The 25,572-nt window shown below is 43.1% G+C and overlaps 2 protein-coding genes across 2 annotated transcripts in view; one reads left to right on the top strand and one right to left on the bottom strand.

Annotated features, from left to right (window-relative positions):
• Nucleotides 1–4,034, top strand: part of LOC137915373 (calcium-binding protein 8-like) — a 31,456-nt gene extending 27,422 nt beyond the window's left edge. The window contains exons 5-6 of the mRNA XM_068758711.1: nt 907–1,063; nt 3,907–4,034. Of these exons, the coding sequence (XP_068614812.1) occupies nt 907–1,063; nt 3,907–4,034 (285 nt within the window). The remainder of the gene's footprint in view (nt 1–906; nt 1,064–3,906) is intronic.
• A 3,275-nt stretch (nt 4,035–7,309) lies between these two features.
• On the bottom strand, nt 7,310–25,269 carry LOC137915371 (WD repeat and SOCS box-containing protein 1-like). Its single transcript, XM_068758708.1, has 9 exons — nt 24,924–25,269; nt 23,583–23,751; nt 22,670–22,953; nt 22,320–22,451; nt 14,810–14,910; nt 12,768–12,940; nt 11,552–11,665; nt 10,258–10,365; nt 7,310–9,361 (listed from the first exon to the last, which is right to left on the bottom strand). Exons 1-9 carry the CDS (start codon nt 24,961–24,963, stop codon nt 9,199–9,201), a joined length of 1,284 nt encoding a protein of 427 aa, XP_068614809.1. The 5' UTR covers nt 24,964–25,269; the 3' UTR covers nt 7,310–9,198.
• Between the last annotated feature and the right edge of the window lie 303 nt (nt 25,270–25,572).

Here is a 25,572-nt window from a genome sequence, read left to right on the forward strand (position 1 = left end):
AACAGGGATTTAGGATTTGCAAATAGAGAACAAAATGTGTTTAAAGTCGGCTTTCATTGTGAAGAATTTATACTCTGTGGTTTTCCGTCTCCTTTCGGCTTGTCTTATGAGACTAGATATCGATGTGTTTTATTTAATGTAAATACATTTCAGACTTCAGGCAACCTGAGTGTGTGTTATCTGAAATGAGTTTTAAGCTCAGATCCTGTCGGGGGCTGTAAGAGCATCATTTTTTACAGGCTTCATCCCATCGTTCAGTCCAGACTGGAGGAGCGGCGCTTCTATTGTATTTGTAACAGGATTGCTTGTCTAGCTTTCCTAGCTATGATTTGATGATTTCTTAATTAGTAGGAGTGCAGTTTGTCTTTCAGACATGTGGAAAAATTAAATTTGTCTCTTTATTCAGTTTTAGACTTTGTTCTATTAATTGTCGACTAAATATATGAGGACATATTAACGAGTGCTTTTGGGTTTTGTGATGAAAGTTCTGTTTCAGATTAACTAATTTGCTGCAGATAACGTCCTTTTCTCCTGCTGAAAATTCAGTCACGTTTTTATTTCACCGGTCATATCATAATAATAATCATCTGGGGCAAGAAAGAAGGAACATATTTTACATAGCATAATATTAATACGGGGCAGCAGTGGCTCAGTGAGTTGGAAGTTGGGTTTGGGACCGGAGGCTCAAGTCCCGGCCCAGGCAAAACACGGAGTCTGGACTGGTGGCTTGAGAGGGGCCAGCCTACCTTCGAGGCACCGTTGTTTTGTTGAAGCTTGAACACGACTTCAAGTGTTTGAGCTTCCAAACTGCAGAGCTTTTATTTGTGAAGAAGAAGAAGAAAATGCTCTCCTTTGGAAAATCCCTTCTAATCTGCTGTCCCGTTCCGCAACTCTCTCCTCCCATAGTTTGACATGCAGAGAATCACCCTGGAGGAGCTGAAACACATCCTCTTCTACGCCTTCCGCGACCACCTGACCATGAAAGACATCGAGAACATCATCATCAATGAGGAAGAGAGTCTGAAGGAAAACTCTGGGAACTGTCAGACAGAGTTTGAGGGAGGTGAGTGAAAGTCCCTGAACTCTCTGAGAGCATCTGCTGGGTTTGTCGTGAGAGATAAAGTAATCTATGCTGGCAGGAGGGATTTGAAATGTGCAGCCAAAGTCACTCAGCACTCCTGCTGATTTATTGATTTGGGTCTGGTGGGTACCGGCGTCAGCTGGTCACCAGCTCAGCAGTGGGACGGATGAAATATGCATGACTTCACTCTGCAATAGCAGCCATCCAAGATTCATGGACCAGAATTTTAGGACATTTTAACCCTTTTTCAAAATGAGAAATTGTTTATTCTCAATTATATCAAGTATTTTTGGTGCCTACTGCTTTGAATCCAAGTTCTATTGTTAACTGAAAGAATTTTGAACTGACTTGACGTTAAACGTTTGATTTGATTTTAATTGCAGTCCTAATTTTTTTCAGTTTCAACTTCAGTCTCTTATTAAATCAGAAACATAATTATTGAGATTAATGAGGGAAAACGAAATTCACTGTTAAAAAATGTGAACTTGTCTTATTAATCTTGAACTTGGTACGATGGAGATCACGACGTTTTTGTAGATTTTTGTTCTCAGACAAATATGAAGTATCTGAGGGAAAAGTGTGAATGTTAGCTATATCATGCTTTGAATCATGAAATAGGAAAAACAATGCGTCCTAGAAATACACCTGCATCCATTCTTTCTCACATTATTCACGTGTATTCAGGATGTACATAAAATGCCCAGTTTCCATTTGCAGCATTAATATAACCGTATGTGCGAAATTTTGCATTTTTCCTACGTGTTAAGGTTGTGTGTATTTATTCCCTGGGCTGATGTACAGAGGCCAAATAGTCCTTCGTGGTCCTCCACCAGAGGTCTGTCCAGGAGGAGATTTATTTAGCCGACAATGCTGTCGCTAAGGATAGACTTGGATTGCACCAGCACATTAGCAGCGTGTTAAACTGTTTTATTGCATGAGAACGCTCGGTTTATGATGAAGACTAACATGATCATCACGTCTGTCGTCCTCATGGTCCTTCAGTCCTACCTTCCTCAGGTGGATACCGAAACACTCTGTCAGGAAGAAATCAATACTTGTCAAAGTGCAATTCATACCGAGTTCAGAATTCATCACGCTACTCTGGTACTTTGTGCGTCAGCTCGGTGATGCATGCGGTAGCATAAAAGGGTCTTGATTTCCCTCTGGCTTTACCTTGCCGTGGAATCGATGTGGTGTCGAGCCGAGAACCAACAGACTAAAGAATGCAACCATTGATCCATAATAGTTCACAAGGTACTGAGTCATTGCTGAACAAATGGCTGCAGCAGTGAGCTGTCTGGGGAGCGCCTGCTTCCCCTGAAGAACTAGACTTACTTACTGAATGCCACAGCTGTGGGGCAGGTGAAGAGATCTAAAGCGCCATCTGATCAGTTTGTAATCTGGAGATGTGTGATGTACATCTTCAGGGTGTTGATTTTATATATGTGCATGGAAACCAATTCTACTGCTCCTGTTCCAAACTCAGCAGTATTGTCTAGACTACCCTCTAGAGCACCAGCATGTTTTTAGCATTTCCATCTCCAGCCGGGGAAGAATCGAACGGTTACCGCATCGCACTGGACTGTTTTTTTCACTTGAAGAAAGTCAATGAAACCCTTTAGCTTTGTTTAAAGTTCGGTTTTATTTGATAACCCAGCGTTGTAGAATAAACTATCTTATACCACAAATGTTATTTTATTTTTAGGCAGCCTGATGTTAGCGGCCTGGAAGCAGCACCTACGCTTCGTAGATTTGCAGTGGTGTGGGTACAGCTGAGGAGAGGTTTTATGGGGTTAAGAAATATTGTTAACTAAATCCATCTCTACAGTTGTACACATGATATTTCTGTGTTTCATACATCTGGATGGATGGATGGATAAAGTGCCTCCTTTATTTCCCCCCCATCTAGTTCAGTGGGCGGGGCTTACCTGATGGAACAGCAGGGACATGGACAAAGCCCTGTTGAAATCAATAGTTCTTAAAACATTCCTTTACAAATTGTAAATCACAGACATCAACTATTGTGTACAAAAACCAGCTAAAATATTGAGTCCCATAGTTTAATCTCAAAGCTCATTAGCTCATTCTACATATCTCATGTGGCTAAAAATGAATAAATACAATATAAAATAAACTCATATGTTTTAGATGGCGTGAGACTCTGTTTCTCAAGCATGGAGCTACTTCTAATAACGCTCTCTATAAAGATTTAGGAATCTCACCATCCACTGTGCGGTTCCTTTGGAACAGTAGTCAAGCAGCCTTTTGGGATGACTTGGTGCTTTTTGAATTGAGTTAAGAATAGAAGGTGTAAGGGTGTGAGCCATGTGGCTGAGGGCCATTGGCCCGCTCCTCTAATTGCAGCTTGCTGTTCACCGACTCGCTGAAGGGAGAGGACGCTGCAGAGCTATTGGTCGACCCCATAGAGACCAGGGAGTGATCTTTGCTGCTGGTTTATTGTGTGTCGAGATTTCAATATAAAAGGTGCGATCACACCTCTGCTGGGGTTCCTTTGGTCCCGACCAAAAGGAAAGAAGTGGGCAATGACATTTTACCATGCAATTAATGTGAGATGTGGTCCATTGACGCTGAAGCTCACCTGAACATACAAACACTTTGTTTACTGAGATTTTTATTGCGCTTAAAGTTTCTGCATCCAGTTTTACCTTCACTGTTGTTATTAGATAAGAAGAGCTTCAGTCCAGACATCCTGTCAGTCCTGTCTATTTTTCCACAGTATCTTTTCCGTTTTCCACCAAAGCAGATTTGCAAGACTTTTGGCATTTGTTGTTTCGTTTACGCTGCTCTGTTTGCGACTTTTTCAGTTCACCCTTCAAAGAAGAATCGTCAGACGTGTGTGAGAAAGAGCCTCATCTGCGCCTTTGCCATGGCATTCATCATCAGCGTCATGCTCATCGCAGCCAATCAGATGCTGAGGAATGGCATGGAGTAGCTATCCCCACTGAGCGGGGACCAACCGGCCTGCATGTGCATGCAAGTGGGTTAGGTCTCGTCCTTGTTGGTTGGAGAAGAACTACAAGGAGCAAACCCCCAAATAATCATCAACAAAATCATTTTTTGGATTGGTTTTTATTTTCGAGCAGGTGGGACCGCTCAAAGGCGTTCAACAAAGCCAGCATGAGGGGTCATGCAGGACTCCTTCCCCGTTTACTCCGACAGGGACACTCAAGGGCTGACATTACACACATTAACCCTGATGCAATAAAAACGAGTTGCGTGCATGAGTTCAGAGCTGCTCACTTTAACAGCAGGCGAGATGAGAATGTGTGTCTGCAGATCTGCCACCCACCAGGAGTCTGATGAGCTGGGAGGGCTGCAGTCTGGGCCCTGAGGGCGACTGGGAAGAAGGGAACAATTGTCCTCTCAGGTTCCGGGACGACTGATGGCAGAACTTGTTGTCAGTGAAGTGGAAGGCTCTGAATGTGTCACAGCTCTTGGAGCTCTCATGGTGCTACGATACTGCAGCTCGCCAACCTCAGCCATCAACTACTGTGTCTGCGGGTTAGCGTAAGGAGCGGAGAGAAATGCTAAAGGAAACTGAAGGTGTGAGATATTTAAGAATGAAAGCAGGTTTGATGTTGGGTCTATTTTTTCCGGGACAGGGGTGACTGAAAAGGTTTCGGTGTCCTGTTAGATCAGAAAGTTCACCCTTTAAAGACTCTCCACCTGTCATTGATCCTGTATCTGTGATGTTCAGCGTTACTTTGTTAGGTGAGTTTGGGGATGCCCCCCCCCCCCACACACACACACACACTATTTCCCAAAGTTACTTAACAGATCAGAGAACAGGTTTTGCATTCAGGTGTGTGAGAAATCAGTGCAAAATAACATCACTGCTTTAAACCCAGCATGTTTTGGGTTTGTGGCTTTAACATGTAATGTGGGTTTTAGTCATTTTTCTGTAGTCAAACTTGCATCAGCTGGAAATATGAGAAGCCACTTCATGTAGTTTGGTCATCTATTAATGGAACGATGAGAACTTAAAGGAAATGAAGGTAAATGGCCAGATTCCTGGACCTTTCCTGTTGAAAGGTGTAGGTTTAGTTTTTTCCCTTCAGATCACAGAGAGTCGAAGCGATGAATGGATAACTCAGTTTACTGTGTTAACAGTCATGCTAAAAAAAAAAGGGGTTGTAAAATTAGTTTCTGTGTGTGATTTCTGAATAATTTCTGTCATTAATTTTTAAATTAGTAACAAGTCAAATTGTTAAACTGTTATTTGAAGTTGAATCAAATAGTTTTGATTTTCTCCGCATTTTACTTTATGTTCTTTAATTATTTAACTAAATTTGAATCCATTCTGCACAAAACATCTGCAACTATTCATTCATCTGTCATTACCCTTTATTGAAATTAGGAGGATTCCTTTCGGAATATTTTTAATCACGTTTTTTTATGCAAAAATAAATCTGTTTTGTTTTCCCTTTCTTTCTCTCGCTGACAGAAAATAATGAATTAATGTCTTACTAGCCCATTTTGAAGTGGAGTGAAGGTCCTGGGCTCGGCTCTGAACTCCTGCACTGACTCTCATTTATATGTCGATGTTATCAAGTACTAGTGTTCAGTAACTGTAACCCATTTCTAAAGTGTGTGAAGCATCTGTTTCTGGTGTACAGTGCGTTTTATGTGCATGACTATTGGTCAAAAAGGTTTCATTCACAGATGGCTCACCAACATCACCTTTTGTTAAACCTTGCAGGTTGCACTGCTTTGCATTTTTTAATCTAAACAAAAAAGAATTTACTTTTGTTTCCCAATCTTGCAGCATTGGTGAAAAGTGAACGGATTCACTGCGAGGCATTGCTGCCATGTCGTGGTTAAAGTGGGCCGGCGCTTTATTTTGACAGGGACTTTGTCTTTTAAAAGGCGATTTGAGTGTTTTTATTTAATTTAATTTAATTTTGTGTTCTTTTGATTGACTGTTTGGTTTGGTTGGAGTTTTACTGTAATGAAACTGCTCCTCCCTTTACACAACAGTTGCATGTCTGGATCACGGAAGTCCTGTTTTATTTTGGAGGGGAGTCTCTTCAGTAGCATGGTAGAATCCCTGTATTTATACGTAACTTTGTACATATAGCTAATAAAGCAGCATATATACTAGACAAGCACACAATATACATACTTTGCATGTGCAACATTTAAGCATTTACATTAGAGAGACTTTAAGTTGGACTATTTAATAGAGGAATAATTGTAAATATAGAAATCTGTACAAAAGTCGAATGATTAAGAATTAAGGCAATAAAACAATCTTTTCTTAAATGGTGCTCTGTTTTATTCTGTATTGCAGTTGTGTGGGGTGTCACGGTGGCGCAGTGGGTTGTGCTGTTGCCCCACAGAAAGTCCCAGGTTCGATTCCTTTCTGTGCAGTGTATGTTCTCCCCGATTCTACGTGGGTTCTGTCCGGCTTCCTCCCACCTCTAAAAACATACAACTTAGTATCTCTTAATTTTCAACATTTCTTTGTCTGATATTTTCTTAAAAGTATAAATGTATATATTTTCTCATTTAGAAATGCTCTATAATCTTTGAGAAAACCCCATAAACTGTTCGTTTAGGTGTGTGTGGCCATGCAATGAACTGGCGGCTTGTCCAGGGTGTACCCCGCCTCTCGCCCGTCCACAGCTGGGATTCCTTTACTGCCAGTTTTCCTATACTGTATACGTTTGAGCATACAGGCAAACCAAAAGACTGTTTATCTCTCGAAACACAGCCCACCAAAAACAACCATGTACAGCATGGACAAGCAGGAACCATATGGGCCCCCACAACAAATAATCCTGTGAAGTGGTTAACACAATTAATGGGATTTGTGAGCCAGTGCACTTCAGAAGATCCCCGAAATTAGACCTAACCCTAACCCCATGCCGCCCTCTTGTGGTCGTTTCTTGAATTAAACCAGAACGGAGCCTTCAAATGAAACACAAACCACAAAAAAAACAGGCTCTCCGGAACAAAACATCTGAACATTCAGATTTGGAGAACTCAACATCCCACAATCAGCGTGGTATTCAAGCCGCTTCAGTTTACATACACCATTCGAGTTTTGTTTTAGTGTAGGTCAGGGGTCACCAACATGGCACCCGCATGGACCACATTCGGCGCCTGTTCCGTTTCCTACCTTTCCAAATGATTGCTGACAATTCTGATAAATCATTAACATGATCAGTTTATTGACAGACGAATATCATTAACATAATTCAAGGTAAATTCAATAGTGTTTATGAAACTGGCAACTTTTGTATTACCGTAAATAGGTAACCAAGGAGTAGCTCTCAGTTTCTAGGTCGGTGACCCCCCACGCCGTCGCTAGCGGCGCATAGCTTGGTGTCCGGTTTACGTTGCACTGAATCAACTCGAATTAAAGAGTCGTCGAAGCAGAACGATGATATTGGTGTTCATTTTAAATGTGATCCCATGTGATCTTGTAAAGAAAGGACAGATGCACACAATCAGTGATAATTGTGATTCATTTTACATTGTATTGATTATCAATAGCATCAATTGGTTCTGATTTTGTTCTACTTAAAAACAAAATAACAATACCAGTGATTTCTAGGAAAACCAATTTACTAGATGGTACAATACAGAACTGTGCAGGCCTCAGGGATAAGCTCATAAAACCTGAAATGTGCATCAGCAAATATATAAAAAAATACAAAATATTTCCACAAGCCAAACAAACATTTCTGGTTCTCATGTTACCTTCATTTTACTAACAAACTGGAAAGGACTCCTCTACGTTCTTTTAGACAGACCAAAGATGACCTGACTTGGTTGGCTCTTTTTTTAATTGGCTCACAAAGACAATACCAATAGAGCTGCCTTAACTTCAAATTGGAGGTTAACGCTCACTGGTTAGCTCAAATTAGCTTCTGGTGCGAGTGCACAACGGTGAGTACCATTTGACACATTTGGTCGGCCTTTAACAATGCAGAGATACCCCACAGGATCAGATCACAGATGGCTGGAAAATCTGCATTCAGCAAGCCTCCATGAGGCCTTTCCCTTTAGTTCATCGATTTGCCAACAGAAAGAATAACATTACAGCAAGCACCATTTGAACACTTCTCAAAGTGAGAACAAAAACAATTTAAATCAGGATTACAGACAAAGTCAACAGAAGAGGAGTGGAGTGACCTTCTGTCGCATGGTTCGGGTCAACGCACTCTTTTGGATTTCCATTGGTAGTTGGGAAAACCGCACACTGCTGACAAAGTTATTTCGTCCGTGTTCTGATGGACTATAAAAAGATTTTTTTTTAATGATGCTTGACTTGCTAACTTCAGCTTATTCTAAAACACAGCGGCTTCATTAGCATCTACTGATTTTGCATCTGTCACAATGAAATCAACCAACAAAATGACTAAATTCAGGCTGGCCAAAAAATATAAATCTTACTATTACCGTCTGAAAATTTGCTTTGAGATTCTATTATGTGGCACGGATACCATTACCGTATGCTGTGAAAGAGCAAGGACGGACCGATGGAGAAAGCCTCTTTGGAAGAAAAACCAGGAACATCTGGGTGGATTTTACAGAACTATGATGATTTAATCTGGGCCATATGCAGCTTAATTTCCAGTACATACAACAAAATAGAAATGCAGGTACCAAAAACAGGCAAATTATAATGAATAATGATCAATAAATCAATAAGTTGAACCAAGCTTTGCCATGCAGTAGCACTTGCAAAGCTTCTCGTATTGTGCAACAGCCAGAATGTGAACAGTATTGTGGAGAGAGAGAACCAGCCAGAAACAAAGCAGAACACTTCAAAAAACAAAATCCGCTAATGGCGCAGAAATAACTTGACCTCAACAGGTGTAGGGCTGCTGGCACACCAGTTTACTAAAGCACTTAAATATGTACAAAACCAAACAATATTCCGCTGTGAATGGATGTGGAATACGATTAGAACATAGCTCTGGAGTCCTGGTAAAATTATTTTCTTCTGTCCTATTATTTTGCTTGTTCAAAGATGCATGGAAACCTGTTTATACTTAAGAGAATGGGGAATTCGCTAGTTTTCCAATTTACTGCTGCAGCAGATCCAGTTGTGTCCACTGGTGCTGACTTGGCTCGTAGGGATGGGGCTAGATGACTTTGTAGGTCAGGTAGTCACAGAGTGGCGTGGGAATGGCCAGGACCTCCACCTGCTGAGTGGTCATCACCCGGCGTAGGGCCATCCTGCATATGTGCTGAAGGCTGGCAATACTGTGAGGACACTCCCAGAAGTGGACACTACCATCCCGAGTCCTGGAATAAAACGGAACAGGAATGAGATACAGTGGAACCTCGGTAGTCAAGCAACTCTGTTTTCAACCAAAAAGAAATGGAGTTTAACTCGCTCTATACTAAAACATATATACACATGTCAAAGAAAGGAAAACGGTAGGAACACGCTCCGCCCTCCAGATGAAAGATGACTTTCATTTGGTCGGTTCCGTGTCCGCATACTCACGGTGCATAATATTCTGTGGGTCTTGACATACAGGGCAAAATGAGCAAAATCCGCCGGTACTCGGCGTGATGCAGCGCTGCCAGCGGCTGGTACTGAGCGAGTTAATAAACCTCGGATTGAACAGATTTTAAGAGGTCGAACAAACGAGTGGAGCCGAGGCAAACCGAAAACACGCGAACAAAGGCGGAGTCTACCCGAGTAGGGTCCGTTTGAATCGACCCGCTTGCATATTTTTGGGGGGGGGGGGTTTATTCTTTTTATGCCTTAGCCATGGATCCAAAGAACGGTAGCAGTAATACTACTGGAAAGGAAAAGAGGAAAGTAGTGAGAAGTGTTGAATTGAAGAAGGAAATAATTGCCAAATCGTTAAGCTCATAGCACAACTGCCCATAATAATAGAATTTTGTTAGATTATCTTTTATTATGCTTTTTTTGTACAATTTACACTTGTATGTGTTATCTGTTGTTTAGATAAGCTTAATATAACTAGGCATGAAAATGGACTTTATCTGGGGCTTAGGAACGGGTTCATCCAGGTTTACATTATTACTTGTGGGAAATAGAGTTTTGGTTTTCGGACAGTATTACGGAACGAATTATTGTTCGACAACCGAGGTTCCAATGTACTGTTGTTGTAATTTCTACATCCCATATTAGAAACGAATTGGGCTGCAGTCTGAATAAGTCTTACCCGGCAGCAAGGACACTTCCTTCAGCGGAGAAGGCACAGCAGAGGCCATTAGAGAGGGAGGCAGTGGCCTCTGGAGCTCTTTCCTCTATGCTCCAAAAACGAACCAGCCTAAAGAGGGGGAAATAAATTAATCTCAAGCATAACCCAATGCGCACACAAGCACCTGGATTAATTACAATGCAATATTTAAAAATAACAGCATCAACTAATATCATATCCGTGTTGTTGCATGTACACCTCTGCATAACATTGAAGAAATGGAAAAAAAAGAAAATAAATATAGCTCAACTTACAACAAAGAATAACTTTATCATTGTTTTTATTCTGTCAGAGAAAAGATTAAATGATCCAACATCAATGCTTGTAAAAATCAAAAGAAAATTCTTGGGTAATACCAGTAAATAAAATCAGGTAATCTGGTGCTGTAGCCTGTAAACTCACAGCTGGATTTTAATTCAACATTAATTAATTTGCCTTTAATCAGAAATAGTTACGTGTATATTGTATTTATTTCTGCTCTTTCTGCCTTCAAGCTTTAAATAGTTAAGTCTGGCAACATGACGATACCTGATACAGGATTTAAAAATAACTCTACAAGGATTCTAATATTATCAGTGTAACGATCATCAATAACTAACTGTCTGCGTAACATGGCTGCCTGAGAGAGAGGACATGATGTCACATGCTGCATGACTGTATGCATTTAAATGATTAAACATGTATTAGTTTCTTAGTATTAAACTAGCATTAACTAGACATAGTACAGACACTGTCACACACTGGTAGCTAGTAAACCACGTGAGGTCATCGATAACAATAAGTACATGCATATTATAGCCAGTACCCACTAATGGTCACAGATTACATGATATAAACTTTACCTGCTGAAACTAATGCTGTGACGTTTGGACACTTTATTCCTGTAATTTTAGCAGTTATATGCGAAGCATTGCAGTCCAGTGTTCTCTAAAGTTCTTTCTTTTGAGGTTATTAATCCACATATTAACACTGATTAAAGTGGTTCTGGTGGTCAGATTGGTTCCTATATTTTTCCCGTTCATGCAGCCTCTAAATCAGGGATCGGAAACCGAAGACACGCACGCAATGCGTGGCACGAGAGGGTATTTATGAATTTTATTGTATTTGTAAGGCAGTAACTAAACACACCGCTAGGTGGTGCTGAAGCACTGCATATCATTCTGCTGAGGCAAGCAATTTCAGTTTGTCCTTCGTTCTCCCGAGGGCACCATGTTTTGTTTAATTGAAATTTTATTTTTCCCATTAACTGTCTTACCTGTCATCAGTAATGCTGGCAATATGGCGGCCATCTGAGGAGAAGCTCACAGAGCGAACCCAGCGGTCGTTTGCCCCTCCAGCAAAAATGGGTGAAGGAGGGGGGAAAAGGTGGCTATATGAAGATGAGAAAGGGTTAAATAAAGCCATTGGTATGACAAGTATCTCACTTTAAATATGTACATTAATGATGATACATTATAGGTGAGAAACTCCCATGACTCAAAGTCAACAAGAAAAGTGCCAGCATAATTTCATTTAATGTATTTTCTGACTACAAGTCACTGGAGAATTAGTCACATCAGACAAAAATTGGGTCACGAAGAAAAAAACAAGTCACACTTTTTTGGGAAATGTATTTGACAAAATCCAAGCATACACATTAAGCTTGATATGTGTCAGGTATGTTAACAAAAGACAAGACATTAGCAGTTACTCAGCTACACAATATCATAAAGAACACACCTGGGAGGCTGGATAGGCAGAATTAACATATAAAGCTCGCAAGTCCAACAAATAATTGCCAGGAAGCAAGTTTAGCAAACTCGCGATCTCATTCAACATCACTGATCAGGGTTCGACATTAACGGCTGCCCGACAGCCCGGGGCATGTAGACGCTCCTTTCGGGCAGTCACTAACCTTAAGTAGGATGTCCGACGGGGCAACCAACTTTTATCCAATTATTATATATCAAATTCGTCATGTATTTTGTAGGGATGCACCGAACGATCGGCGCAGATTTCCTTAGTTTTGCGCGATAAGCGATCGGCCGATTTCTACATATATATATGTCGATCTAATCTACCTCTGCAAAGGTCTGAAATTCAGCCACTCTCGTCTCCTGCTCTGCCTTGAGGTCACTGACAGCCCCGACTACTTGCCCGAGCCTATGGCTCCGCCCCCTGCCGCATTGAAAACGAGCGCCTGTTTAGCTCGGCTGGACATGCAGATGAGAAAAGACGTCACCTGTCTGGTGAAAAAGCAGAAGTGGCCTGTGCCGTGTTAATTCTAGTTATTAGCGTTTACAGATTTACTCAAAATGTGACTAAGCCCACTAAAAACGCTGAAGCAGGCTGAGATTGGTAAATAAGCTGACATCTCTGGAGAAGCACAAGATCTTCCCGTTTTTATTTGCCAAAGCGCCACCTGCTCTGGAATCGGAGGATATGAACAAAAAAACTCTGGTGTGAAAAGCCCCAGTGTGTTGTTTTCATACCCCAGTTCCAGGAGGACGGTAGCCTTGTGGTGGTCCCACACGATAACCCGAGTGTCATACGAGGCAGTGGCCAACATCGCCCCATCTGGTGAAAACTCACAAGACACCACATCATTGTGGTGTCCCTCCAGCTTCTGGATTAATGTGTATTTATCCATGTTCCATAGGAACACCTGCAACATGAAGAAAGGAAAGTTAGAACTAATGGAATGACATACTATAGTACAGTACATTTGCCATCTTGTATTTACAAATTCTATACTCAGCACATCACTAAAAAGATTTAAAACTTAATCACTTAAGAATTAAAAACACAATTATACAGAATTCTCAGGTTGTATGTCATTATCAAGCGTTGATACTTTTAAAGGTTGAACAAGAAGAGACATGCTACAAAAGCAGCAAGGCTATGTCAAAATGCAGCTAACATTTCAACATTCTCATGTGCTATTTAACTACAACATAATGACAATTTGTATATACTGTATGTGTATGCATTAAAAATACTAAACTTCCATTATTTTGATGTAAAAATCTACAGAAAGTAAGAGAAAATGAAACAAGTAGTAACTTAAGGTAACATAATGTTACTCCACTGGTTTCCCCTTTCAGAGTTTTAGTTCACTGTGTTTACAATAGGCTCGCACCTCCGGCAGAAGCCTACGAAGAGAGACAGATACTGCAAGAGAAAAGAATATTTTATGGCCAAAGGGTTGATACCTCTGGCAAAGAACACAAATGCATACAAACATACACCAACACCAACACACACACACACACACACACACTCACAGAGAGTCAGTAATCATCTGTGGTAACCTTTTGCTTCTAACAGACATGGTTTGACGATAATCCCATTTCCAAAAAGGCTGTAAAATTAAAATTTAAAAAGTCTGCATTGATTTGCAAATCACTGAGACCCCCAGTCGCACAACCTCTACGTTTAGCAACATTCTGGAAGCTTTTGATAACTGAGGAGACAAACTGCCGTCATTTTTCCCATTCTTTCTTGCCTGTTCCAATTTCCTAAAAAAACCTAGAATTTTATGTGAGCCGTGTTGTTTGTCACAAACACGATGGTGGACAAATGCGGCTGAGATACAGTATTTCTTGAGATTGTGCCACCATTGCTGTCAACAGAAAAATCATTAAATTGCTTAGCAAAAGCCACAGATCAAATGCAGATGAAGTTTACTAAACAAGCATTTACCTGGGTTAAAGGACTACTGAAAAAAATATGTAGAGCAACTATGACAGCAGAGATAGACAAACACGGAGCAGCACCTACGTACAGATTGACCCTGCAGGTCAGGTGTCACTCTGCTCTAGCCCGGCCTTTGGGCATTGTGCGTCCCTGGTTTACACCGGCTGCTCAAAATGTCAGTGCAGCGCTCCGTTCAAACCAAATCACACACTGAGCTCTGCCACCACCTGTGACAGGAAGAGCAAGACACACACTGTAGGGACACACACAGCCCAACCAAGATGCTACCATGTCTACCATTATCAGTAGAAATGATCTACAACTGAAAAACTGGATTTAAGGTAAACTAAGAGTGTCTACTCTGCAGAATTAATATCCAGAAACGCTTGCTTTTAAGGTCGCAGAAGGGGTTACATTTCTCATTAAAACAAAAGGAAATATTAATTTATTCCCGATTTGTTTTGAAAACTTCAAAGTATTTTAGTAGATTTCCCCGTTGTGTGCTTATGTGGGTATAGTTGTATTTTTCCCAATTCAGCATCTGCTTTTCAGTGGTATCTGAATTATATGATAAACCATATATATATCAGAATAGTGAAAAAGCTCTGCTGGCAAACTTGAGAACGCCAATAACCGTTTTTCCACTGCAAAAACCATTTTTCCATGGCAACAGGGAGATTTTGGCACACATAACTCAACATATGACATATAGCAATTTGTAGTAAGGTGGAAATGGAAAGTTGGGTAGTTTCATTTGAAGGCTGAGCAAAACTCATCACAAGAAAGTGCACATCGATTAGCTAAAACACTAAAATTATAACGGAATTTGTATACTTACTGCTTTTCCAGCACCGACTGAGCACAGGATTGAGGAATCAGGAGAGAATGCACTGCAGTAGACCCAGTTCTGATGTTCCCGCAAAACCTTCACCATGTTACCTACAAGACGGAAAAAAGTTTCTTAGCTGAAGCAATAGATCATGTTTATTACCATCTAAAGCACCCTGCTGTGCAGAATGAGTACTTTACAGCAGACAGCATAGCAGCAGTGAGAGGGGAGGTACATCATGCAACAATCCTGTTCTGAATGAAACCAGTGACGCCATGGCCTTGTGAGACGCATTTTAATCAAGATGCTTCTATAATTATAGTCGTACTGCTTTGACTTTACTTTATCCATAAAAATGCTTTTACAGCGCATCAGTCTGTCCCTCAACACTTAAGGCTGGTTGTGCCCTTTATTTTGTCGTGGTCACCCTCTATGAAACGACCCACTTTTTCTTTATATGTCAGACCCCCACATGTCCAACACAACCGTGACCAGCAAGCTTGGAGACAACAGTTTAACACTGAACAAAACCAGTGCACAGTGTATAGCAAGTGGGATAAAGTGTTATTCAGCAGCCCGGTGGCACGCTGCAGGTTCAAATCCGACTTGATAATAATAATAATAATAATACATTTTATTTGTATAGCGCTTTTCTTAGGACTCAAAGACGCTTTACAGTGTACATAGTAAAAACAATAAAATGAAACAAAAAATACAAACAATAAAAATGTGAACACGGATATAGAATCAATAAAATTCAAACAGAAAAATAATACATTAAAAGTGAACACGGTTTAAGCAGTCAATAAAATTTCAACAGTGCAATTATAAAGTAAAAGCAATGTTAAACAGATACGTTTTAAGATCTTTTTTAAATGAATTTAGATCCGGGCAGGCTCGTAGCAGTTGTGGGAGTGTGTTCCAAAGTGTGGGTGCAGCAATGGAGAAGGCTCTATCACCCCAGGTTCGGAGCTTGGTCCTACAGGGGAGGGAGAGGAGGTTGGCGTCTGCGGAGCGGAGGGAACAAGATGGGGTGTGATGGTGGAGCAGATCTGTGAGGTAGGGGGGGGCCAGATTATGGAGAGCTTTGAAAGTGATGAGGAGGACTTTGAACTGTATGCGTTGGGGGACCGGGAGCCAATGAAGGTTTTTAAGGACCGGGGTGATGTGTTCACGGGAGCGGGTGTGGGTAAGGAGGCGAGCAGCAGAGTTTTGAATGTATTGCAGTTTATGTAGGGTTGTTGATGGTAGTCCATAGAGAATGCTATTGCAGTAGTCGATTCTGGAAGTGACGAAGGCATGGATCAGGGTTTCGGCAGCAGAGAAGGTGAGTGATGGACGGAGGCGAGCTATGTTCTTGAGGTGAAAGAATGCAGTCCGGGTTATTTGTCTTACATGATGATGAAATGACAGTGTAGAATCGAGGATGACGCCAAGGTTGCGGATAAGTGGGGAGGGAGTCAGGGTGGTATTGTCGAAATCGAGGCCAAACTGTTGGGTGGATTTTGTGATATTTTTTGAACCAATGAGGATAATGTCTGTTTTGTCACTGTTTACTTTGAGAAAATTGTATTTCATCCAACTTTTGATGTCATTCAAACAGTTGGTGACTGTGGAATGGACCTTGGAGTCTATGGAGTTAGTGGTAATGTATAGTTGTATGTCGTCAGCATAACAGTGAAAATGGAGAGAATGACGACGGATGATGTCGCCAAGTGGGAGGATGTAGAGGATGAAGAGGAGAGGACCAAGCACTGAACCTTGGGGGACACCTTGTAATAGCGGGGCTGTAGAGGAGGAGCAGTGGTTGATGTGAATGAACTGTTGTCGGTTTGTGAGGTAGGACTGAAGCCAGGACAGAGCGGAGCCGGTGATGTTGAGGGTAGTCTTGAGGCGGGATAGGAGGATGGAATGGCTGATGGTGTCAAATGCTGCGGTGAGGTCCAGAAGGATGAGGATGCTTAGATGGCCGGAGTCTGAGGAGAGGAGGAGATCATTGGTGACTTTGATTAATGCTGTTTCAGTGCTGTGGTTTGGACGGAAACCGGACTGGAATGGTTCAAACAGACTGTTGGAGTTGAGGTGAGTCTGAAGTTGTGCAGCAATGACACGCTCTAGAATTTTAGACAGGAAGGGGAGGTTGGATATGGGCCGGAAATTTGATAGATTTTCAGGGTCAAGACCAGGTTTTTTAAGTATTGGGGTAATAGCTGCCAACTTGAGAGACTGTGGAACAGAACCAGAAGTGATTGAGGAGTTTATGATTCTAGTGATCAGCGGAGAGATTATGGGGAGACAAGTTTTAATGAGTGGAGAGGGAATAGGATCTAGGGAGCAGGTTGGAGTTTTAATGCCTGTTAGAAACTGAGTGAGCTGTACAGATGAGATGGCGGTGAAGTGAAATAGTTGCTGAGTGGAACTAGAGAACGGTGAATCAGGGGGAGCTAGGTGAGTTGGGGGGAGATTAAGGGAACTGTAAATATTGTCGATTTTAGACTGGAAAAAAGATAGGAAACTATTACATTTGGCGATAGTGAAGGATGAGGAGGTGTTGTCTTTAGGCTTAAGTAGTGTATTGATTGTAGAGAAAAGAGATTTGGGATTATTGGAACCAGAGTGAATGAGATTGGAGTAGTAGTTTGTACGGGCAGAGTTTAAGGCATCTTTATATTCCTGTATAAAATCTGTGTATGCTTGGAGATGGACAGTTAAACCAGATTTCTTATACAGTCTCTCAAGCTGGCGCTTACGTGATTTCAGGTTATGGAGTTCAGGGGTGAACCAGGGAGCAGTATGGATGAAGCTGACCAGTTTAGTTTTTGTAGGGGCAAGTTCATCAAGACAGGAGGAGAGAGTATCGTTGTAGTGTGTGACCAGTTCAGAGGGGTTATCAGATGGTGGGGGAGGGGAGATAGCCATCTTGGTGGTAAGGAGTGCAGAGAGCGCAGAAGGGTCGATGGATTTGAGATTCCTGAAGACTATTTCACGCTGTGTTCTGGAGATAGTAAGGGGAATATGTAAGTTAAATGTGATGGCAAGGTGGTCAGATATGTGGAGATTATCGCTGGAGAGGTTGTGGATTGTCATGCCATTAGTACAAACTAGATCCAGGATATGGCCACAAGCGTGGGTGGGGAAATTAACTTGTTGTGTCATGTTGAAGCAGTTGAGAAGTTCCGAGAATTCGGTAGCGGGTTTGGAGTTTTGATCGTCGATATGGAAGTTGAAGTCGCCAACCAGAAGAATGGCTGATGAGATGGCACTTAACTGGGTGAGAAAGTCTGTAAATTCTGATAGGAAAGAAGGGTTGGGCTTGGGGGGGCGGTAGATTACAGCAGTGACAAGGGGGGAGGGACCGGGCAGTTTGAAAGTCGTATTTTCGAATGACTGAATATTCAAGGGAAAAATAGTAGTGACTTTAATTTCCTTTCTGAAAATGACTGCTGTGCCCCCACCCCGCCCTCCTGGACGGGGGGTTTCAATGTATGTAAATCCAGGAGGCGTTGTTTGATTTAAAGAGAAATAGTCCAGGGGTTTATGCCAGGTTTCGGTCAGACAGAGGAAATCCAGTTGATTGTCAGTGATGTATTCGTTTAGGATGAGGCCCTTGTTATTGAGTGAACGGGTGTTGAGGAGGGACATCTTGAGATGACGTGAGTCTGGCGTGTCACGCGGACAGCGGGGTAGCGGACGGAGATTGGTCAGAGTCACTCGTTTGTTGTGATGACGTAATGCAGAAGTTGCACAGCGGTGTGACCAGAAAGATGGAATGGCGTTGGCGGATGAGATGTGATAGGAGAACATACGACCTGAGTCACAGTTTGCAGGATAGGAGCTGCGGGGTAGTCCGAGTCGCCGGGGATAAGCAGCACAGAGCGGGCGGCAGCGGTGGTGTAATCCACGGAGAGCCGAGGTAGAGGACTGCAGCGGCATGCTGTGCAGGGCCGGTGGGTTCTTTATGATCGCTGAGCTTACTCGTGTCTTGTTTTCATTCTGTTCAAGAGCAGCTACCCGGTCACGCCTCGTTAGAGTCCGTTGTGATCCATCCTCCCCAAACCAAGGGGCATTCATAGGACTGATTGTCATGTCCTCATTTAAAAGACCACAGGTTATAGGTGTGGCTTGAGGAGCAGAAGGTGGAGGCGGTATCCGAGGGGTTTGGATTAAATTGCCCTGATCGGCAGCAGAGGGGCGAGATGAAGCACGTGCTGAAGTTCTCTGGGAGTAGATAATGGTGGTTATTACAGCGTTTGGGCAGCAGGGGGAGCTGGTGATGAGGACCGGTGATGGAGAGGTCCCTGAGGAGGAACAGGGGCCATCAGAGGCCAGCGTGGTGACCTGTGCCGTTGGTGGTGTGGTGGGATAAGGAGGTGCGGTCAGTCAATGATGGGGAGCTGTGGAGACTGCGTGGGACATGTTCAATGAGAGAGCACGCATCCCCTGGAAGCTGGGATGGAGACCGTCTCTGCTGAAGAAGGAAGCTCGATTCCAGAAAAGGTTGAAGTTATCAATAAAAACCAGGTTGTGTTCCGGACAGGCCGACTGCAGCCAGGTGTTGAGGGCCAGCAGCCGGCTGAAGCGACCAATGCCTCGGTGCAGCGTGGGGATGGGGCCAGAGATAAAAACGGACTTTCTGCTGTCTTTTAGTTCGTTAAAAAGACGCTTAAAATCCTGTTTTAAAACCTCGGACTGCTTCTTGCTGGTGTCGTTGCTTCCTACATGGATAATGACGTTCCTGATGTGCGGGTGGTCCGTGAGGACCTGCGGGATGTGTTGCGTCACATCAGAGACGTGAGCCCCCGGCAGAGAGTGGGTCACGGCGTGTTTGGCCCTGATGTGCTTGATGACGGAGTCCCCAACGATCAGTGAGGTGGGACGCTGCTCCGAGATGTTTTTGCCGGCTGGTCTCGGCCAGCGGGCGGCGCGTCTCGGCATGTCGCCCGGCCGAGGGACGGGGGACGGCTGAGACCTCCGGGGCCGCCGGTGTGAGGGGGAACTGCGGTGTGAGGCAGCTGGCAGCGGGGGGAAGTCCGCCTCATCCAGGACGGTGAACCGGTTTGAGAGCTCCAGGTCGCAGGGCGGCGCGGGCGGCGACTTCTTCCTCCCGTTATGCCCGCGCGCTGCGGACCAGAGCCCGTGATTGACAGTGGAGCTATGGATCAATAGGTTGGGCGTGAATGTGGCCTTTACAGGCCGCCTTGGTTTTGCTCCCTGTCGGAGCCAGAGATCGTCGGCGCCCGGGGACGCGACCGGGATGGTAGACTCCAGGTCGGGCCCGGCGGCAGCGGCGTCGGCAGCCGCAGCGGCGCCAACTGTCACTCGTGAATCTAAGAACGATTCACTCTCTCGGATCTGGTACAGAGTGGAAATGCGACCCTCCAGCTCAGCAATCGTCTGACTCAGATGGTGGCAGCGATCGCAGCCGGACGGAGAGGTGGGTGACGGCATCTTAGATGAGGAAGTTTTTTGGCGGCACTTCCTTGAATACCGCAGTTTCGTCGTTTATTTTGCGGGATCCTTACAGCTGATGCGGCGTATTTAGAGAGGTTGTTAACAGGATTCAACAGACTACTGCATGATTTGCAAAAGGTCTTTTTTGATTATCCTACAACTCTCTGCGGCGCAAAATCCTACAGCTCTCTGTGGCGCCAAAGTTTGAAATCCGAAAAACGGAAATGACGTCAAGGCAAGTCTGCACACACACACTGCACACACACGTCGGCTGCGATTCATTTGATGCCTTACTGAGCAAAATGTGCACGTTCTGCCCTCGTCTGCGTGGGTTCTCCAGCCGGTTCTCCAGCCGGTTCTCCAGCTTCCAAAACCATGCAAATCGGGTCGCTATTACTAATGAGAATTAGTTATCATTAGTTAGTTCTCATTAAATAACTGCTGAATAATTAAAGACAGTTGTTCATACAAGCCGTCCACCGACAATTCATGAAGACTTGATTGACTCGGTAAAACCACCAAAGACTGTAATCCTATGTCGTCAACCACTCACTCAAGCCTTCATCCAAAAAGCAAAGTGGTTTACAGGAAGTATTACTAGGAGGTAATAATAGTTCACATGCAAGTAAACTTCAATTGATAATATATTTATATAGTGCTTTATATATTATAATATATTTATATAGTGCCAGATCATTACAGAAGGTTGTCTCAGGGCACTTTACAGGTGTAGCAGGGAAAGATAGAACCCAACTTGTTCCACAAGAGAAAGCACTTTGGTGATGGAGGCAAGAAAAAACTTCCCTTTAACAGGCAGAAACCTTGAACAGAACCTAAGACATAATTTGCATCCATCGGTCTTTACCGGTTGTGAGAGAGAGAGAGAGAGAGAGCAAGAAAGACAAGGATAGGTAGGAGGAAAGTCAAAAACAGAGGGAAAGAGTGACAGAGAGAAAAGGAGCAGATAAAAACAATGTATTTACACTATATCCTGTGACGTACAACAGGCTGCTGAGCAACCCACTGACTAAGTAACTGCCATATAAAACCATAAATGCTAATGCTAGCGATAGGAACATCCGATTTGACGGCCACAGGTCCAGGTTCTGCAGCACCACGGACAGAAGGACCTGCAGACTGAGATAGAAAGGAGGGACAAACGGAGCACACAACGACTGAAGAGAGGAATTCATGGTTTATTTTAAGTGAATAACCAGATAGAGGGGGAGGAGCTCCGTTTGTCATAGGGGGTTACGCCACCAGCGCTGGCCTATAACAGCATATTGATCATTGCGTTGATTAATTATAAGCTTCGTTCAAAAGGAAAGTCTTTAGTCTACTCTTGAACATAGAGATGGTGTCTGCCTCACAAACCGAATCAGGGAGCTGATTCCTTCGCCATAATACTATGGTGAAGGACAGCACCGGTACGTGCTACTCCGCGAGGCTCCTGACTACGGCAGCCGTAACGCTCCGACAATCCCCTACCCCCTTTAACATTCTCCTGGTGTCCTCTCCTACGTCTGCCTTACAACAACACATAGGGGAGAAAATGTAAGACTTTTAGGTGCGCCTTATGGTCGGGAAAATACGGTATGTTATTAAGACGCTTTAACAACACCAAAGGAAACTGCCCGACAAAGCTGTGAAATTGGTGCAACTAATCTGCCAACAGTGAATATTACAAGCAGCTGTGGGAAATGAACAATATTCATGATTTTCAATGACAAAACCGCACACAACCAAACAGGAAGTGATAACCCGCTCACCGGAGTACGTACGTACGTACATGCATCGATCCTCACACAGCTACAAATGTTGCTTAGTAAGTAATGAGATGTTGAACTGAACCTTTCAACAGCAAAGCAAGCATTAGCTACAAATACTTGTCATCTTAACTTACCCACATAATTTGTGAAAGGAATGCCAGTTGTTGGTAGAAAGCAAAGGAACACCTTCCATGTTCGGAATATTTTCATTGTCAAATGTTTAACATCGTTTTTCTGATAGCTTATAACAAATATAGAAGAACAAGTGAAGCGAAATGAAGAAACGTTAGCCTACGTACCATCATCTTTGAGGTCCCATACTCTGAGGGTCTTATCTCTGGATGCAGAGACCAGCATGAGGCTCCCATCAGGGGCAAAGCTCAAATCTCTCACTAGATCGGTATGGTCCATCAGATTCAGCAACAGTTGGCCTGCAACAAGCCAGAAAATCACATTAAGGGAATATTTCCATACATTCAACTTCATCAGATGCTTACCTGTATGGCCTGACTTTAAAATAAAATGTTCTTAAATTCCAGACATACAGAAAAGTTACATTGAGTAGGGTCAATCATTACTAGCATTACTTCTTCCCTTACATTACATACAGCAATTACCAGCTAAGCTAATAAACATTAGCTGTCCTCACCACTGTAAACATCCCAGATCTTGATGCGACCGTTGTTGAGGCCTGTTGCCAGTAGTAGCTGGTCCTGACCGAATTGGAATCGGTGCCACTCGATGTTAACACAGCGGCTCTGTTTCTCCGGTACAGAAGAGCCGAAGGCCAACCCCCAGACGATGTCGCCACAGTCGATGGTGTGTTCGCGGGGCTCACAAGTTGTGGGTATCACCTGGCTTCCATTACTGTTCTGGCGGGAAACATGCCGAGGGCTCAAGGCATTGGTGACCTCTCCATCATGACCCAACGAACTAATGCAGAAGAGACAACGGAAGAGGCTCAAATCCCATCTCCTCGTTACATCATTGATCCCTTACATCGTCTTTCGCACCTGTGACTCAAGGTGAAGTTTACAAATCAATTGAATCAATAAATTGAGTCGAGGACATTCGTCCCCTCTTCTATTTGAGTGGCAATTTAATTTCATAATCTCACAAGTTTATCTTATCACCAGCATAATGTACATTTCCATTATCCTTCATTATTTAAACAACTACTGTTCAACCTCAAAATTGTCCCGAGTAGCAAAAAAACCTGCAGTCAATACTCGACTCTGCTGAAGCCGTCCCTGGCGTTAGAAAACATGCAACAGAACAATCAGGTTGTGGTTCACATCACAACACAAACAGTCTCTGGTAACTTAACACTCAATGAAGCCTTGGAAAACAAGGCTGTTTGAACAGTATCGTAAACCTCTAAAATGTTCTTGTGGTGTATCTGCAATCACACTTGTAATAATTGTAACATCTGTGTCTTCTTATCGAGTCATGTTGACTTGTGGGACTCCAGAGGCAAATGACAGGTACCGGCAGGCCAAGCGTACTGCACACACACACACATACACACACACACACACACACACGCATACATACACACTTACAAGTTCTTGAGGCATTGTGCCCAGGGAATGAGCCTGACGATACGATGCCCCTGAGACCAAGCAAAGTAGGAACCGTTGGGTGCAAATGCTACCGTCCAACCCTCACATCCAGACTTCTGATCGAAGGGAGCGACAGGCACCAGGAGTTCTCCGATGAACTTAGCATTTCCTGGAAATTAACAAACAACCTCATGACTCACACACACACACACAAGGGGGCTTGCCACAAATGCAGACATTTGATTGGCTGACTGTACTAAATAAAAGCAGAGGAATTTAAGAAATTGCTTAATTAACTCATTCTATACCAAAACATATATAGATTGGGGTTTGCCGATATGGACCGAAGCACGCATCATATTTTTGGGATGTATCACGATATGGGTTAAATTGATATAATTAAATTAAGCGGAGTCTTGCATAAAAAGCTACAAACCTTCACCCGTATAAATAATGCACTTGTCTCAAATTGTAAAACACATTTATTGATAAACCGTGCAATACATCAAGTGCATTTAATGTTTACCAAACTAGCTCAATGCTAAGAATTCAGAATTCAAGTATACAGTTCAGTAGCAATTGCAAATTGCAAAACAGTACTACAGCTAAATATTGTCTGAACTTCAACTCAACACGAGTTTAACATTTTTTTTTTGTATTATTTTTGCTTCATGACACTGACATGACACTTTTGTTTGCGCTTGAGATGGTCGAACAATTTTGTTCTGTTCCCACCTTTTGCCATCACTTGATTTCCAATATTATGTCTGTTGCTCCACATCTGCTCTATCAAAACCAAACCAGTTCCACATTACAGAAGTGCCTCCTCATTTAGCAACCATCTCCTCGTCTATAGTCTCCGCTTCTGCGGTGTTGTCTTCAATCAATAATACTTAAGCACGTCCAAGCATCCACGTCAAGCGGAAGTAGTACATTAATATTCGACTGTAGTATACCGGTCTAAAGCTATAGATCACCTTAATCTGTCTCAGTAGCAGGCGGACCCATCTGAAGTCAGGCTAAAGTAAATGAGGTTTGCCCAGGAGTGCGCTAATGCTAACCTAGCTTTAATTGACGCAACCAGCGTTAGCATTTGCTGCTGGGCTGATGCAACTGCAGCCACAGCGTGGCTGTGAGAAACCTCATTAGAGCATCGAGTCACAAAGCATGAAGCTGGTGTGGGATTTTGTTTTATAGTAAATGGAAACTACTTTACCAGGTTATACTGTACCAATATGACGCACAAGCTAGCTAACTCTGACCCGAGCAGGACGCACACGAAACCCCGCTAACACAGCACGCCGCTGGCTAACCTAGCGCCAGAAATGCGTTTGTACTTACCTAAATCATTTTCGTTGACAGAATCTGGGAAGCTTGCCATCTAAATGAGGGAGCAGAACTAACCAAGACCAAGTACGGACAGCAGAACAAAGATAACAAGATGAAAGAAAGAAAAAAAAACTGGTGCGGAATGAGACGATCCTTCTCCGGCTGTCTAGAGAAGTCGGTCGAATCCCTCCGCCACGCGTAAAGACCAGGGCGAAAAGGCCACCTCCGCTGACGTCTTTTGTCTTTTCCCAGTATTTTAGTTTTGCTTTTAAGTTTATAATTATCCCGCTCTCTGCGTTTAACGCGTTATTTTAGATCTGCTGGACGAGAACTCGAGAGTAAACAGTACAAAGGCTTCTATCTGAACACCGCCTAGTTCCATCTGCAGGAGGTCTGACCGTAAACCGGAAAGGGTGTGGCTGGGGGGGGGGCTTCATACCACGTCAGCACCGTTGCTATGGTAAAACTGTTGTGGCCGCCCCCTTTTTCTTTTTTTCCCCTCGCATCAAAGGAAAGTTCTGTTGCGCCACTGCTTTTTATTTTCTGTTCATGCAAATCTCAAACACAAAGTTCAAGGTAATTATTAAATCTATAAAACAAGAAGGAAACATTCAGAATCGATGTATTTGCCATCGTCAGTGAAAGGATTCACAAACTGGGA

The sequence above is a fragment of the Brachionichthys hirsutus genome, unplaced genomic scaffold, assembly GCF_040956055.1.
Source record: "Brachionichthys hirsutus isolate HB-005 unplaced genomic scaffold, CSIRO-AGI_Bhir_v1 contig_1006, whole genome shotgun sequence".
Classification (NCBI taxonomy): domain Eukaryota; kingdom Metazoa; phylum Chordata; class Actinopteri; order Lophiiformes; family Brachionichthyidae; genus Brachionichthys; species Brachionichthys hirsutus.